The sequence below is a fragment of the Rhinopithecus roxellana genome, chromosome 19 (genome assembly GCF_007565055.1).
Source record: "Rhinopithecus roxellana isolate Shanxi Qingling chromosome 19, ASM756505v1, whole genome shotgun sequence".
In the NCBI taxonomy this organism is placed as follows: Eukaryota; Metazoa; Chordata; class Mammalia; order Primates; family Cercopithecidae; genus Rhinopithecus; species Rhinopithecus roxellana.
Genome location: NC_044567.1, coordinates 76,011,376 through 76,027,300, shown reverse-complemented (window position 1 = coordinate 76,027,300; position 15,925 = coordinate 76,011,376). Strand labels below are relative to the sequence as shown.

Sequence of the window (15,925 nt, the reverse complement as noted above, 5' to 3'; positions counted from 1 at the left end):
CTGCCTGTGAGCTACTGTGCTGGAAATGCTGCCGGTGCCCAAGACCTGGAGCGGGTACAACCAGCAGCAAAGACTGGAGTGAGCAATCCCTGCGGGTGGAGGTCAAAACGAGGACGGTGCAGCCCGCCGGGGGAACAGCTGTGGGGCTCCGACTTGCTCTCTGAACCAGAGAAGACCCTTCTGAAGAAGAGATGTTTAAAAGCAGAAGGAAAGAGAGGAGTGGGCCTTCTATCCACCGGGCCTTCTGTCCACCAGGCCTTGGAGTGAAGTCTGTGACATCTGGGATGGACGCCTCACCTGGGACCTGAGCACAGATCAGAGCGTGTCCTTTAGTTGCCCGGTCAGCACTGTCGGTGGCCTCTGAGGGTGTGAAGGGGGCCCCATCGGAGCACTTTTTCCTACCTTAGTTCTGTACTTCTGGTGGGAGCAGGGCAGATGCCGCTCACAGGCGCTAACAGGGCTCCAGTATGGGCCCCAAGGTCAAGGCCTGCTACCAGGCCTCAAGCGGCTAGATTAGGAACTCCTACAAGCATCTGCAGAGGGGATCATTAGACAAGAGCAGCTGTGGGGCCCCAGGGACCTGGCGGTTTCATCTCAGGTCTGTCAGGGCCTGAGGCAGTACAGCCCTCCTTTCCCCTGCCTCTTTCGGTAGTGCCATGTGTGAGGCCAGCCTATATTTGCTCCTGTGAGCGTTGGCTGTTGCCTGGAAGCAGGACTCATATTGGATTCTAGTTGGGCGCTCGGATTTGGGGTGGAGGGCAGAACTCCTGGATAGCAGCATGCAGCGATCCAAATAACATTCCAGCCTCCAAAATGGATGAGGAGAAAACAGGTTTAAGGAAAGTTTAGGTCACAGGTTACACACTCAAATACCATAGAGCCCAGGCAGACAACAAACGATGGTAATCTTCTAGGTATCCTGCCATTGGGCATGCTGGCATTTGTGGCAAAATGAAAAGCGCTCCCCCAACTAAAGACGGTCATGCTCTTCTTTTCTACCTTCCTTCTTGCTTCCTTCCATCCAACCACAGCACACCCACAGGCCAGATTCAGCTCAGCAGCCACCAAGTGCTCACCCTTAGTTTAGAACAGTGGTTCTCAAAAATGGGTGGTCCCCAAACCAGTAGCATTAGCATCACCTGGGAACTTGTTAGAAGGACACATTCTTGGGCTCCACTCCAGCCCAACTGAATCAGAACTGCAGGGAAGAAAGGAGGAGCAGTGAAGCCAGGCACAGTGGCTCATGCCTGTAATCCCAACACTTTGAAAGGCCGAGGCTGGTACATCACTTGGGGTCAGGAGTTCGAGACCAGCCTGGCCAACATGGTGAAACCCCATCTCTACTAAAAATACAAAAATTAGCTGGGCGTGGTGGCACACACCTGTAATCCCAGCTACTCGGGAGGCTGAGGCAGGAGAATCCTTAAACCTGGGAGGCGGAGGTTGCAGTGAGCCCAGATAACACCATTGCACTCCAGCCTGGGTGACAGAGTGAGACTCTGTCTCAAAAAAAGAGGAGAAGGGGGAGGGGAGAGGAGGGGAAGGGAGGGGAGGGGAGGAGACTGTCTAGCAACTGTGTTTGAAAAGGGCTGCTCAGTATTTCTGATGCATGTTAAAGCTGGAGCCACTAGATTCAAACGTTGTGACTGAATGGGTCACTGTCTGATCCATCACAATTTTGCATTTTTTTCTCATTACTTCATCTGTGCATATATTTATAGAGCATGCACAGTATACCAGGCACTGGGCCAGGCACTAGGAGTCAGGAGCAAACAAGACAGATGCAGGCCTTGCTCTCACAGATCTTACGCCCAGACAATTTACCTGGAATCCTGTCTTTAAATCTTGCCTCTTGTAGGATGTATTTTTTTGTGAGATCGCATATATTAGCTCACTTTACTACCATGCTTTGGGGAAACAGGCAGAACAGAGGTTACTTCTCCTCCATTAGAAGTTGAGTCACTTTGGCCCTGCACAGTTAAAACTCTGCCTAAAGTCAGTGTCCAGTGGCCCTACACTGCCCACCTCAGCCGGAAGCACTTTCCAAGTAAGGCACACTCCAGGGGCCCTTGCTCACTGTGCATTGGAACGCACCCCTGCCATCCTTGCTCTGCCACACAGGAGAGCCTCAGTGGGCCTCAGGCTGTCACTGCTCTGAAGCACAGGCCTGGCCTGGCTCCATCTCAGCCAAGGACAGATGTCCTCAGACACACGCAGTCACCTAATCACCTTTATACCTGGGAGCACTGTTGAACATATCTGAAGACTTGACAGAACGTTCAGCCAGGCCGTCAACTTCTTTAAGTGGAATATATTGAGAATTTCCACCAGTAGCAAGTCTCTTGGCCTAAATGAATATCAGCAAAATGGAGAAAACAACTGGCAGGTGGGCTGAGATCTCCGGAGCACTTGTGCGCTGTTTCACATGCCTTCTCCTTTTTAATGTCCCCGTCCCCTCCTATTAATGCCACCCCCATTCCCTTCAGTCTGGCACACAAAGGGAACTCCATGTGGGAGTCAAAGTGTGATGTGATTGAGACAAGGAAGGAGTGGATCGGCTGTAACTCCAGTAAGCACTGCTCCAAAACCTCGTTCATTTGGCCCTGGCCGGCCAAGTGCGGTGGAACTCTTTGAGTTAACAAATGCCTCCCACTTGTAGCTCAGGAGTATAAAGGCTGATTCGGAGTTGACTATCACACGCCTGCTCTGACTGGTGGGCTGAGCCCCTTTGTCGAGCATCACCAGCTCTGCAAAGGGCGCACATAAAGGAACCGAGCCGGCGAGATTGATGGCGCCGTGTGACAGGTTCCCTCCCACAGACCAGAGAAGAGACACAATCTGCTAGAAGTGACTTTTCAAATTATCTGCAGAAAACATTAGTGGATATTTTCCCATCTGCATGCCTCTGGGCCTTATTGAGTCATAAAAAGTAAATGATTTCCCTGAATGCTTTGACAAACCTGATAGTTCCAAGCCATTTTCTAGCTGATTGATTTGCCATTATGCATCCGAGTGTCTTGAGCATAAAAGCTGGCTGGCAAAGAGCACTGGTGAGAGAACCACTGGCAGTTTTGCAGGAGGAAGCCGGGGCTGAGGAAAACAAACAAGGGCCAAGGCTTGGTTGGTGAGGAGGAGCTAAAAGCCAGGTGAGAAAGGATTCTCAGAAGAGGTGGTTGACGAGACAGTTGGAGGCAGGCACAGACTCATGGGGAGGGCAGGAGGAGGCAATTAAAACAGAAAAAGTGGCTGGGCAGGGTGGCTCATGCCTGTAATCCCAGCACTTTGGGAGGCCAAGGCAGGTGGATCACCTGCGGTCAGGAGTTAGAGACCAGCCTGGCCAACATGATGAAACCCCATCTCTACTAAAAATACAAAAATTAGCTGGGCGTGGTGGTGCACACCTGTAATCCCAGCTACTCGGGAGGCTTAGGCAGGAGAATTGCTTGAACCTGGGAGGTGGAGGTTACAGTGAGCGGAAATCGTGCCATTGCACTCCAGCCTGGGCAACAGAGCAAGACTCCGTCTCAAAAATAAAATAAATAAAACAGAAAAAGTGAAAACAAGCAACTTGTTCTCTGCTCGCCCTAGGCCAAGGTCAGCAGAGCACAAAAAAGCACGACCAAAGGCTAAAAATAGGAGGCTAACCACTAAGGACAGAGGATTGGGGCCTTCGAAGATGGAGCTGTAGAATGGTGGAGAGGCCTGCAGCGGTGACCTCAGGGCCAGCTGTCACCAAGATCCAGAGTTGGCCCCGATTCAGAAGGAAGAGTGCATCAATCCTTCCTCAACTTCTGTGCCTTTTCTGGCAGCTGCTTGGTCCTGGGAGAGGTGGGTTCTGTGCCGACCTCCTGAGCTGCGCTGGATCTAATGAGAACGGGGAGATGTGGCACCCGCGCTGCTGCAGGAAGAAGGCAGCCAAGACACTGAGTGCTCACTGTGTCGTTCATGCCCACGCTTCGTTATCCTGGACCGATAGAGTCACAGTTGCAACCTTTCCCAAGGGTGACAGAAGGGGCCATGCCCTCTGCTGGGGACTCCAGTCCCCGGGGGCTGGGTGGCTTTGTGAGCACCGCCTGGCCCATCCCAAGACCCCCACTCAGGGGAAAGATGGGGACTGAAAGGGCCTTCCCCTCCTTCCCTATAGAGGGATAGGAGTAGTTGTTACTCACACTGCTGATTTGTGGAAGGTCTGTGAAAGGTCTAGAGTGAGCACAGCCTACTTTGCAGCAAAGCCGAAGTGCTGAGGACAGAGAAGCCAGCCAGACCATCACATCCTCCCTGTGTAGCGCCTGTTCTGAGCATGAGCAAGAGAAACGAAACACAGCCCACTCCTCAAGAAAAAGCGGAAACGTTAAGTGCAAAAGATGGTATGCAAGATCAAGACGAATGCTTAGGGACTGGGGAGCAAAGGAATGACAGGGGCAAACAAGGCTCCTCGGGAAGCCTTCCACAAGGGGACATCTGTGACTGCTGAGAACGTTACAGACACAGCCTGGTGCATCTCTGTTGTAGCACATCCAGCTTGTGCTGGAGCTGTTTACGGATGAAGTTCTCTCCCCCACACCAGGTGATGGCGTCCCAGCAGGGAGTTCTGAGGCTTGTTGCCCTGTGTTCCCCAGGATGTTGATCCAGCTCAAGGCTTTGCATACGTAACTGCTCAATAAATGTGGAATGGGATCAAGCCTGGAAAATGGAACTTTCTCAAAGCATCCTCCACTAGATAGTAAAAAATCCCAGGGGAGTGACTGCCCTGGCCTCTACCCTGGATCTCCTCCTGCTCTGTCTTCTGGTCCCCAAGAGCAGGACTTGCCTTGGAGCTTGGGCTTTGGTCCCAGTTCTTGTCACCTCTTAGCCTTGTTACCCTGCACCCCACAATTTAGACGATGACTATTTTACAGATGAACTGAAGAGCTTTCTTTTCCATTTGTAGGCACAAAACGACCTGATGAATTCAGGCTTGTACCTGGTGCTGCTGCTTCACCTCTATGAGCAGAGGTTTGCAGAACTCATGAGGCTCAATCACAACCAGGTGGAAAGAGAGAGGGTAAGTCTGGCTGTGACCCAGAGCTGCCCGGTGGCAGCCCTGAAAACCCTGCAGTGCTGTTTATTAGATGTGCAAGCTGTTGAGGTCCTCACAGTCACTTGGGAGGATATGGGACTGTCATTGTTAGGACTAAGATTTAGCAGCTGCTAAATGTATACACGGTGACCCTCTGGCTGAAAAGTAAGCGATGATCACATAATTGCTTATTATTGAACACAAGTAGTAATTAAATTGTCATCAATGGTCATATAAGTGAGTGAGCCTCTAGGGATATTTGCCCCCCAAAAATAGAGGACAGCAAGGATGCAGGGGCTGGTTGTGTATTATGTGTGGGCACCCCCAATGCCTGAACATGGAGGACCTGTGAAAAAGAGGGACCTGGCTGGGTGTGATGGCTCATGCCTATAATCCCAGTGCTTTGCAAGGCCGAACTAGGAGGATCACTTGAGGCCAGGAATTTGAGACCAGCCTGGGCAACACAGCGAGACCCCACCTCTACAAAAATGAAAATATATATATTAAAAAAAAAAAAGAAAGAAAAGAAAAAGAGGAATCTTCCCCCACAAGAGCTGTCTGTGCCCCCAGGACATATTATGCCAGCGTATGTACCTGTTGAAAGAGACAGGCTGCCAAGAAATAAAGATGATGATAGTGGCACCATTTGTGATTAGAGAAGATGATATATTTACCAGGAGTGATCATCTGTGGTTGCCTTTTCTTCAGCAGAACTGGGGCTCTCTAGGAGACCCCATGGTATGCAGGGAGAAGCCTAGTCCTCCTCCTAACTGGAGCCTGGCCTTAACAAAGTCAACCCAAATGAGGCAGTTGGACGGGTCCACCTCTGCAGTGTCTTAGTACACTTGGTCATTGTCAAATCAGCACCTTGAGCCACAAGGGACTTCCTGCTTTGTCAAATGCCTCTCTGTGCCTGGCCAGGCAGGGGCACTGTGAGGACAGGTTACCACCCTTACCCTTAAGGTCATGCCAGGGGCTGGTCTGCTGGCAGTGTTTTGGATCCCAGGATACCCCTTGAGCCTTGGCTCTTGGCCTCTGGCTTAGCTCTGGACCTTGAGGCTTGGCTCTGGACCTCTGCTCGTGTCAGAAGGTCATGACTGGAAAGTGAGCCAGTGTGGCAATAGACAAGCCACTGATAGTGCCACAAGATAGTTTTAATGACACTGCCACCCCATCCTGTACACCTTTCCTTCTTTTTATTTTCTTCTCTCCTCTCTTCCTCTCTCTCTTTCTCCCCAGTCACTTCACGTGGACGAGAGACACCTGCCATATGTCATTCTACATGTAATTCCTTACATGGCTGCAGACTCTGTATGACCATGGACTGTTTCCATCCATTTAGAGCCATCCCTATTTAAAATGCTAGGGCTGGGCATGGTGGCTCACGCCTGTAATCCCAGCAATTTGGGAGGTCGAGCTGGGCGCATCACTTGAGGTCAGGAATTTGAGACCAACCTGGCCAACATGGTGAAACCCTGTCTCTACTAAAATTACAAAAAAAGTAGCTGTGTGTGGTGGCACACGCCTGTAATCCCAGCTATTCGGGAGGTTGAGGCAGGAGAATCGCTTGAACCCAGAAGACAGAGGTTGCAGTGAGCTGAGATTGTGCCACTGCACTCCAGCCTGGGTGACAGAATGAGACTGTCTCAAAAAAAAACAAAAAAAAAAAACAAAAAACCGTTAGTCATGAGAAACCTAGATTTTTTTTTTTTTTTTTTTCTGGCTTACATTCTCTCCTTAGACCCTGAGCTCTCAATTAAGAAAACAGGCTGGGGCTCTGCCAAGACATCTCCTCAAGAATCTCACCCTCATTTTGACCCAGGCCTGTCCTTCCTAAACTATTCCATGGTTTTAATTGTGACATAAATTTCTCAGAGAAATATATTTTTTAAAAAAGAAAAGTACTAGAAGCAGGAAATGATCCTTTGTTAACATTTCTGTAACCTTATTTTCATGATTCCACATCTTTTTAATGAACTTTTTATTGCACATTGAACTTCAAAGCATCCGGGGTTGATACAGGTTACAGATGGCCCTAAGAGCAGTGAGCCAATGCAAGCAGCATTAGCTACCAGGCCTGCAAAGCAAACATGACAAACCACAAACAGTACAACCCAACGGATGAAGACCAAAGCCCTAAAGCACTGCCTCTAAAGAAACTTCCAGTAAATCTGTCCTGGACTAGGAAGAAGTTGTACCAGGAGCAAGCTGGGAACCAGAGCAAAAAGCAGCAGGAGGGACCAGGGACACTCTTCTCTCACCACAAGCTCACATTGAATTGGAGAAACCCTGAAATTGATCTCACACACTTAGACTACCAAGCAGTAACAGGTACAGATAACCAGTTAAGAGGCACCCAGGCGAGGTGCCGTTGATGCTGCAGGGAGGTTGACACTGCAGTGAGCCATGATTGTGCCACCGTACTCCAGCCTGGGTGACAGAGAGAGACCCTGTTTTTTGAGAAAAAAAAAAAAAAAAAAAAAAAGGGCACCCAATTGAAAGTAGGAAACAAACTGGCTCTTGTTAAATTCACACTTCTTGATTTGCATCTCAGTCATTTCTTGTAGAAAACATTCAGAATCTGATAGTAACATTTAGCAAAAGAGAGGCACTAAGGAGAAAAGTCCTTCCCTCTCCTTTATCTACCAGAACTGTTGAACTCACTCACACCGTGTTTCTTGGTTGTGTCTCATTAAGAGACCTAGTGACGGATTCCTGTCTTTTTGTTTTGTTTTTTATTTTTTTTGAGACACAGTCTTGCTCTGTCGCCCAGGCTATAATGCAGTGGCACAATCTCAGCTCACTGCAACGTCCACCTCCGGGGTTCCAGTGATTCTCCTGCCTCAGCCTCCTGAGTAGCTGGGATTATCGGTGTGCGCCACCATGCCCGGCTAATTTGTGTATTTTCAGTAGAGGCAGGGTTTCGCCATGTTGGTCAGGCTGGTCTGGAACTCCTGACCTCAGGTGATCCACCCACCTTGGCCTTCCAAAATGCTGGGATTACAGGTGTGAGCCACCGTGCCTAGCTGACAAATGCCTCTTAATGGTGGTGATCATTTCTCATCCATTCATGCACTGCCCTGTACCAGGTGCTGAGATGAGGAACAGGGAAACAAGCTGCTAGACATTAGACATGATGCCATGATATCCCTTTCCGTAAAGAGCGTGTGAAGGAGTTGAAAAAGGAGACACATATTTATAAAACCAGGAAATAACTGGAAAGTAGCACCTGTGCAAGAGAACTAGTGGACCCAGTGAATTCTTAGAGGCTGTGAAATTGACAACATAAGCTCTTCCCTGGCTGGGGCTCCCTGGGATTTCCTGCAATCCTATGAACAACTGGTCTCAGTGAAGTTGTGAGCTATTTGAATGCAAAGCCAGGCTTTCTATGCCTGTCTCTCATAATGCTGGGCACACAGTGAGTCACATCTGACTGCTGACCATGTCCCTGGCACTACGGATGCCGGGAGCACTGAGTGTTTACAGACGTCCCAAGTGATTCTGCCAGATAAGGAAGTGGCCCGCATGGGCTGGGAGCACTCATTAACAACTTGGGCATGGGAACCTTTATCTCTTTTGTATCTCACAGGCCTCCAGTGCCTAGAAAATGCCTAGTACCTAATAGGTGCTCAGTAACGTTCTGATGCACAGTCAACTACTGAATCAGAACTTACTTTTTCCAGGAGGCGAGTCCTGAGTTATGTTTTGGAGAAACTGATGGTACAAAATTTGGAGAGAGAACAATATTCTAGGTAAAGGAATACTTCCAAGTTCAACATATATTATTTACTCAAAGATTTTCTTTCTCTTTTTGAGACAGGGTCTCACTCTGTTGCCCAGGCTGGAGTGCACTGGCGGGATGACAGCTCATTGCAGCTTGAATGCCTGGGCTCAAGTGATCCTCCCACCTCAGACTCCTGAGTAGCTGCGATGCGTCCACCACTACGCCTGGCTAATTTTTTATTTTTTGTAGAGATGGGGTCTTGCTTACCCAGGCTGGTCTTGAATTCCTGGTCTCAAGAAATCCTCCCACCTCGGCCGCTATTCAAAGATTTTCTGCAAACCTACTATGTACTAGCCTCTAAACTAGATTCTGGGAATACAAAGATGATTAAGACACTCCTTTCCTAGAAGAGACTCAGAGTCTAAGGACAGAACACACATGTAACCGAGTATCCACAAATGTGCCTGTGTTGTAACGGAAGGTTGGGTCAGATGTGGGGAACACAGAGCAGTCGGATGAAATGGGGCACTGCCATTCTCACCCCCCACCACCCCTCCTGTAGGACAGACCTCCAGCCCAGCTCTTCGGGGACATGTGCCAATGCTTCTGAGGCCTCGCTTTTCATCCAATCAGATTGTGCCCTTTGCAATCAGTGTTCCCACTTCTTTGGGAGACTGGTGGCAAACCTGCTTCCATTACTGCTGTCATCAGCGGATCCACTGTGGAGATGATGTTGACCCAGAATCCTGAAGGGTTTGGCAGATGGGCAAGGATAGGTGTGATGGGAGTATTCCATGCAGAGGGAAATGGAAACGCACAGAGACATGGAAAGACCTGCATGTTTGGGGAAAGTCAGGGAGGTGTGTGGCCAGGAAGGGCAGAGAAAGAGCCTAAGGTGCAGGCAGGGAGCGGGAAGGGTTTGTGAGTGGCTCTGGAGGCCATGGAACAGTTTCCAGCCTGGGATTGGCAGGCCAGGAGATGTGGGTTTTGCGGGGAGAACTTGGGCAGCCACACTGGAGGGGAAAGAAAACCGCTGGGAGGCTGCTGCAATGGCACGGGGTAATAAGGGGCCCCGCGTGGGGAGCATCGGACATGGGAAGGACGGGTGGGTGTGGGGTGAGGGACAGGCTGGCAGAAGCACTGAATGCTCGCCTCTGCAAGTGGTCAGCAGGAAGCTGGCCTTTCCTCCCTTCAGGTGCTTGTCAGCGAGCATCTCCAGAGAAGACAGGACCCACCAGCCTCACCTGACCCCACCTTCGAGGTGAAGCTAAAGGGCCTTGCCTTCCCTCTCCTCCTTCCCTTTCAGCCCCAACACGGAGCACTCCATTTGTCAGGGCTTAGTCCCCCAACCCCCATGTCCTGGCTTCCTCCCAGCCCAGGTCTTGTCTCTATCTGATTATTACAGCGATCTCCTGCAGCGAGGACCCTCCTCTGTCTTCTGTCCCAGGTGTGCCGTTAATAGTGAAAAACTTCAGGCTAGGTGCAGGGGAAGGGAGCCCAGGGGCTGGCTGGGGAGGCAGGTAGGATCTAGAAGCCATTCTCAAATCCCCGTTGGTTCATTCACGTGTGAGACTGGATAGACTGTGACTACCCCCGCCCCCATGCATATCATTTCTACAAAACCAAAAGCTCTTCTCTCTAAGGACCAGATCAACCCAAAACATGGGAAGCCCAGGTTTGGTCCACAGTTACAAAAACTTCCCACTCACCAAGATGCAGTTTCCTGGTGGAACAAGAGTTGGTGAGATAGATACGCTCAGCTGGCACAGAATCTAGAGGCAGGTGGAGGTTGTCTCGGGAGCCCAGAGAAAACGGAGGCAATGGCTAGCCCAGTCCTGATGCATAATTTACCAGGTAACCAGGACCTGCTACTCTAAACGAAATTCCATCCTTCCCCTGCCCTCCCTCTCCTTGGGCACAGAAACTGTCCCAGGGACTAAAGCTGCCTCCACACTGGCCAGGCAGTTGCCCCAGTAACAGTGTCCAGCACCCCTTGTTTTGTCCCCCAGCCTGTCACAAAGCCCCTCTTCTTCCTGGGGAAGAGCACCAGGCCCTCTGCACCAGGGCCCACATCCTTGCAGCCTGGTACAATGGGCTCCCACGGAGTACACAGTGTTTCTTATTGTGGCATAAAATGCCATAAAGTCAGAACAAAGAGCCAGCCCAGGGCCTTGATGGGTCTGCTGCTTCCTGCCGGGAAGAGAATACAAGTGATTGTTTCAAAGCCAGTGGTGAGGCAAGTGGCCAATTAGCACGGCCTTCACCCCCACAGCCTGTAAATGTGATTCGGACCATCAGAATGGGATTCTGCTATTCAGATCAATTGCTCAAAGGAAGCGAGTCTGTTCTCGCTGCCAAATTTAGAAGCCCGAGACAACAAAGGTGACCCAGGTTATGGCTGCAGCTCTCCTTAGGATGAGGCTGAGCCCTGCCAATGCTTAGCACTCACCCAGCCCTCAGCACCTCTGCCCGTTTTCCTGCCCCTTTAAGGTGGTGCAAGGGATTCCTAGAACGTTCCTGCAACTAGGAGGTTATACATCTGTTCACAATTGCATTGGAATAACAATTCATTTCTCGTTGTCTTCTTTCTTGTAGTTGTCAAGAAATTACCCACAACCCAGAACAGAGGAAAATGAAAGTAGGTTTTGGGGCCCAGTCCTGCCATTTTGAGGGTGTTTGCTAAATTTCTCTTTTTCTGTGACTGTGTTGAACCTAATGCCATGGAAGGAAGGAATGACCACCACCCAGAGGCAAAAATAACCCCCCAAAGCTTGGGAAAGTCAGCCGCAGCAAACAATCAGGAAGGCGAGGCCAAGTTCACTGGATGCAGAGCAGATAAGAATTTTAATTCATCCTGAACGCAAGGAAAAGCGCCCACAGAGGGAAGAGGTTATCTTCCGGCATGAGATAAGATTTGTTCCTTTTCCTTGCTGGGATTCTCCAGCGTCCAGCACTTGGAGAGTTTGGGGGTTGGTTTTTTTACTGCCAGGATTCCTCTAGGAAAACCCTCCCCAAGCCCTGGCAGGGGCTGTCTGGCCCTTACCTGAAGGGACCACATTCACTCACAAGCTAGTGGCCTTGGTGGATTTTGGGTCTGCTGAATTCAGAGGCTGAACAAAGCAAACAGGTCTCCCGAGAAAGGGCCCTCAAAGCAGGCAAGACGGCTCTCTGCAAACAGGTTCGAGAAAAGTCTTCTCCCTGTTCCTTTTTCCATTAAAAAAAAAAAAAAAAAAAAAAAAAACCGACTGGAGAAAAACGTGGTTAATAAAGCAGGCGGGCTCGAAGTCAGACTCGGGAAGAACATCAGGAGGCAGAATCAACACCGCAGTGAATCGAGGGGTGTATGACAATTGGGTCCCCAGAGATTCCTCTGGGGGAAAACTTCACAGCTGCCTGTCCCCAAAGCCGTTAGAACAGTGGCTCCCACATGGGTTGTGCCATCAGAATCACCCGGGAACTCACCAAAAACTCGGATTCCTGGGCCCCGCCCCGAGATTCCGCTTCTGGCGATGGGGTGGGGCCCTGGAATCGTGTTCAAACCGGACCCCGGTGGTCCGCACACAGCCGACCACGGGGTGCTTTTGAGAACCCCCAATAGTCCTGCCTGGAAGGCGCGAACCAGCTCAGAGCGGCTCGGGGTGGGGCCCGGATTACGACCCTAGAGAAGCCAATTTATTATTCCGGGCACGCAGCCCTGCGAGGCCGAACTGACCATTTTCAGAGACCCGGGGAAGGCCCTGCCTTCCGCTCACAAAAGGAGCCCGAGAGTCCCAGCCCGAGCGCCACCGCGGGGTCCGGCCGATCCCAGCGCCCCCTCGCGCTGCCGCCCCCGACCCCGGCCTTGTCCCACCGGCGGACGCAGCTGCTGCTCCCGCCTCCGCAGCCGGGAAAGGCGCTGCGAGGTCTTTAAAAGACCTTTGTGTCGCGGGCGCACGCAGCACCTCCGGGGAAAACGCCCTGCGCCTCGGCCCCGCGGCTCCCCGCCGCCGCCCGCCTCGCGCGTCCCAGAGTCTGCCTCGGCGAGGGCCTCCCGCTCCGGAAGCGGTGCGACGGGGAGCCCGGCCTGGTCGCTGCGGCCCCGCGCTCCGTCCAGCCGCGGCCGGGAGGACAGGGCAGAGTCCCGGCGCCGCGCCCAGGCGCCCCCTCCCCAGCCCCGCCCCGGAGACGCCTCGCTCTTCCCGGTCCGGGGAAACCTGCGCCGGCCGGGCGCGCCCACGTGGCTTCCGCTGGGCAGGGGCGACCCCTAGTGCCCAGGGCGGGCCGCACCGAGCAGGACCGAGCCTTTCCCCTCACACCGTGGAGCCTGGGCTTGGGGCACCCGGGCCTCCGAGCCCGGGCCGCAGGGAAGACCGACGTCTCCGGAGAGCAGAAGAGCATCCCTAGGGTGGTGCTCCAACAAGAGTCTCCACGGGAGACAGGGAACCTGCCGCGCTTCCGTGCTGCTCCGAGGCAAATGGTCCCACAGAGGGAGCGACCCCCACTCATTTGCCATCCTTCCTCAGGGAGCTGGGACCCGCTCGAGGATCCACCCCATCACCACCCCTCCCCTGCCGCTCTCGGCCCCAGGGGAGACAGGCAGTTCTCCCCTGGAAGCCCAGGCCCGCTCCACCTGCCCGCAGCTCTTCTCACGCCCCAGACATGGGTGGGCACAACCAAGGCCAAGGAGAACCCAGCACAGAGGGATGATCCTGGGGTGCTGACCAGTCGCAGCCCTGGCCTGGCTTCCCGCCAGAGCCATTCTCAAGACAAGAGCCAGGGTAGCCAGTGGCAGAGCCACAGGCATCCAGCCTCCCCCATAGGCCACACTCCCTTGGTTCCCTGGCATCCTAGCATGACTCGCCTGGTTGGCAGCACTTTGTTAATATGGGTTGCCAGAGCTGAGTCACAGCTGTGACCTGCTGCCCTAGCTCGGTTCAGGTACACAGGAGGAAAAGGCAAAACATCAGGGCACACCAGGTAGCACAGAGAGGTGCCAGCCTCTTTGTGGCTCTGTGGTGCCCATGCCAGCCTGCTGACCAGGTCCCCTCCCCTGCACGTGAAAACCAAAGCCTCACACAAATGCCACAACTGAAACCGAAGTTAGGGCAGCTGGGGAGAGTCCCTGGGTGTGCGCAGGAGCCAGCACCAGGACAGCTGCTTCCCAGTAGCACAAATAACTTCCCAGTGTCACCAAAACAAGGGGTGGAGGGAGGGGCCAATATGCAGATATGCAAACAGATGAGGATTGGGGCAGGAACAGGGGCGGGCATGGAGTGCCCTTGGCCAAAGGCTGGGCCAGAGCGCCTCACCAAACACCCAGTCAAGGCTGTTGGCTTTTAGAGAAAACACAGGACGGATGAGGGGATGGGGGCAGCTCAGAGGCTGGGGCTTCCTTGGTTTGAACTGAAAGGGTGAGAGGGTCCAGGTAGGATTGGGGGCATGTCAGTTGCTCCTGCTCCTTGCAACAGTTTCTTCCACAACAGGCAGAAACTTTCTTTCTTTTCTTTTTTCTTCTTTTTTTATTTTTCTTTTTGAGATGGAGTCTCGCTCTGTCACCCAGGCTAGAGTGCAGTGGCACGATCTCGGCTCTCTGCAACCTCTGCCTCCCAAGTTCAAGCGATTCTCCTACCTCAGCCTCCTAAGCAGCTGAGATTACAGACACCCGCCACCACCCCTGGCTAATTTTTTGTATTTTACGTTGACGGCGTTTTGCTATGTTGGCCAGGCTGGTCTCGAACTTCTGACCTCAGGTGATTAACTCGCCTCGGCCTTCCAAAGCACTGGGATTACAGGCGTGAGCCACCGCGCCCAGCCTAAACTGTTTCTAAATTGTCAGGGATCATTCACTCAAGCCAAGGGGGAAAGAAACATATTGAGAACAAGAGTTTCCCCCAAGAATAAAGGAGACCCCCCCCACACCAACTCCACCTCCTCCACTTGGATTGTACTGCCACCCAGTGCCTCTTGCTGTCCCTCCCTTCTCCCTCCTATCACGTGTCCCTCTGCCTCCAGCCACTGATTTCTGGAAGACTCCTGAAACACCTGAGTCAGTTCCCCTTTCCCTGCCAAATTAGGAAGCAGGGATTCAAGTGGGGTCTTACCCTGAGAGGAAGCAATGGCCCCGCAGCTATTCAGCCTGAAAACAAGTGCTGCACCAGGCTATGTCGGCATGTGGAGATGACCAAGATGCTGTCTTTGGGGGAAGCTGGTGTGGCTGAAACCCCAATGGGGCAGTCTGCAGATTCCCCGGCCCCAGACTGCAGGTCTCTGTTCCCCACACTGTTCCAGGCACTGTGGCCATGTGGGTGGCTGGCCCTCAGGGCTGGGGTGGGAGAAGACAGAGCGGCAGTGCCATGCCCCCTGTGACAGACCCCACAGTCTGCTGCGGCCCTCCGGCCTGAAACATCTTCTTGCCTTCCAGATTCGGAGTTGGGAGATGGAAATGAAGGCGGCGTTTCTCAAAGCCGGGTCGTCTAGCAAGGAAGCCAACCATGGAGCTCGGCGGAGCCCTCTCCCGCCAGCCCTTCTTTCTGCATCCCCAAGTGCCTCCCTTCCTCCTCTTCTTTACTGAAACTGAAACCAAGTGTTCACAGTTAGCATTTTCACCTTGTGCCACTCTCTTTTGGGGTCTGCCTTGAGCATCTATGGGCAGCCACAGCGACTAGTCTAGTCCCAGACAGCGCAGGTCAAGCAGCCTGGGACTGTGGAGCCCCTGGCAGGCTGGCCTGCTGCTGCCCCCTTAGCCCAGAAGCCCAAGAGGACCCGGAAGCCCTGCCAGGTCCAGTGGCCTGGGGTCCCACTGCTGAGGGCGCCTGCCAGGCCTCACTCCACCCTGAGTGGACTCGAGCCATGTATTCATTCAGTAAACTGACTTTATTGTCCCAATTTTGTTCATGCTTATTTCACTTGCCTTGGTCAGAGGCCGAGGGTCTCAAGTTGGAGGAAGAGGGAAGCATTTCTCACAGTCCCCACCTCACCTCCACTTCTCCCTCGCTCCCGCCATCACTGGGGATGCTACATCCTGGGCCCCCATGGGCTGGGGCAGGCTGGATGGTGGCTGCCCCTGTAGTACCCACTTAGGACGCAGTTGGGGTGTGGACTCCACACTTTTTTTCCTAATTGCATCTTCGGACCCAAAGACAAAGTCAGGACTTGGGGTGAAA

The 15,925-nt window shown here is 52.6% G+C and overlaps 1 protein-coding gene and 1 long non-coding RNA gene across 5 annotated transcripts in view; one reads left to right on the top strand and one right to left on the bottom strand.

The window, feature by feature from the left end:
- LOC104675482 overlaps positions 1-10,753 on the bottom strand; it is a 34,889-nt gene extending 24,136 nt beyond the window's left edge. Inside the window, exons 1-2 of the long non-coding RNA XR_749788.2 lie at positions 10,493-10,753; positions 9,353-9,529 (exon numbers count right to left, since the gene is read on the bottom strand). This is a non-coding gene — a long non-coding RNA (uncharacterized LOC104675482). The remainder of the gene's footprint in view (positions 1-9,352; positions 9,530-10,492) is intronic.
- MARCHF10 (membrane associated ring-CH-type finger 10) overlaps positions 1-15,647 on the top strand; it is a 116,311-nt gene extending 100,664 nt beyond the window's left edge. Inside the window, exons 9-11 of one of the 4 annotated variants that reach the window (XM_010380076.2) lie at positions 4,931-5,044; positions 11,379-11,421; positions 15,184-15,647. In XM_010380076.2, coding sequence (XP_010378378.2) covers positions 4,931-5,044; positions 11,379-11,421; positions 15,184-15,239 — 213 coding nt within the window. In that variant the 3' untranslated portion in view covers positions 15,240-15,647. Of the gene's footprint in view, positions 1-4,930; positions 5,045-11,378; positions 12,014-15,183 lie in introns of those variants that run through there. The other 3 variants (XM_010380075.2, XM_010380074.2, XM_010380077.2) reach the window with 3 other exon arrangements.
- Positions 15,648-15,925: the final 278 nt, after the last annotated feature.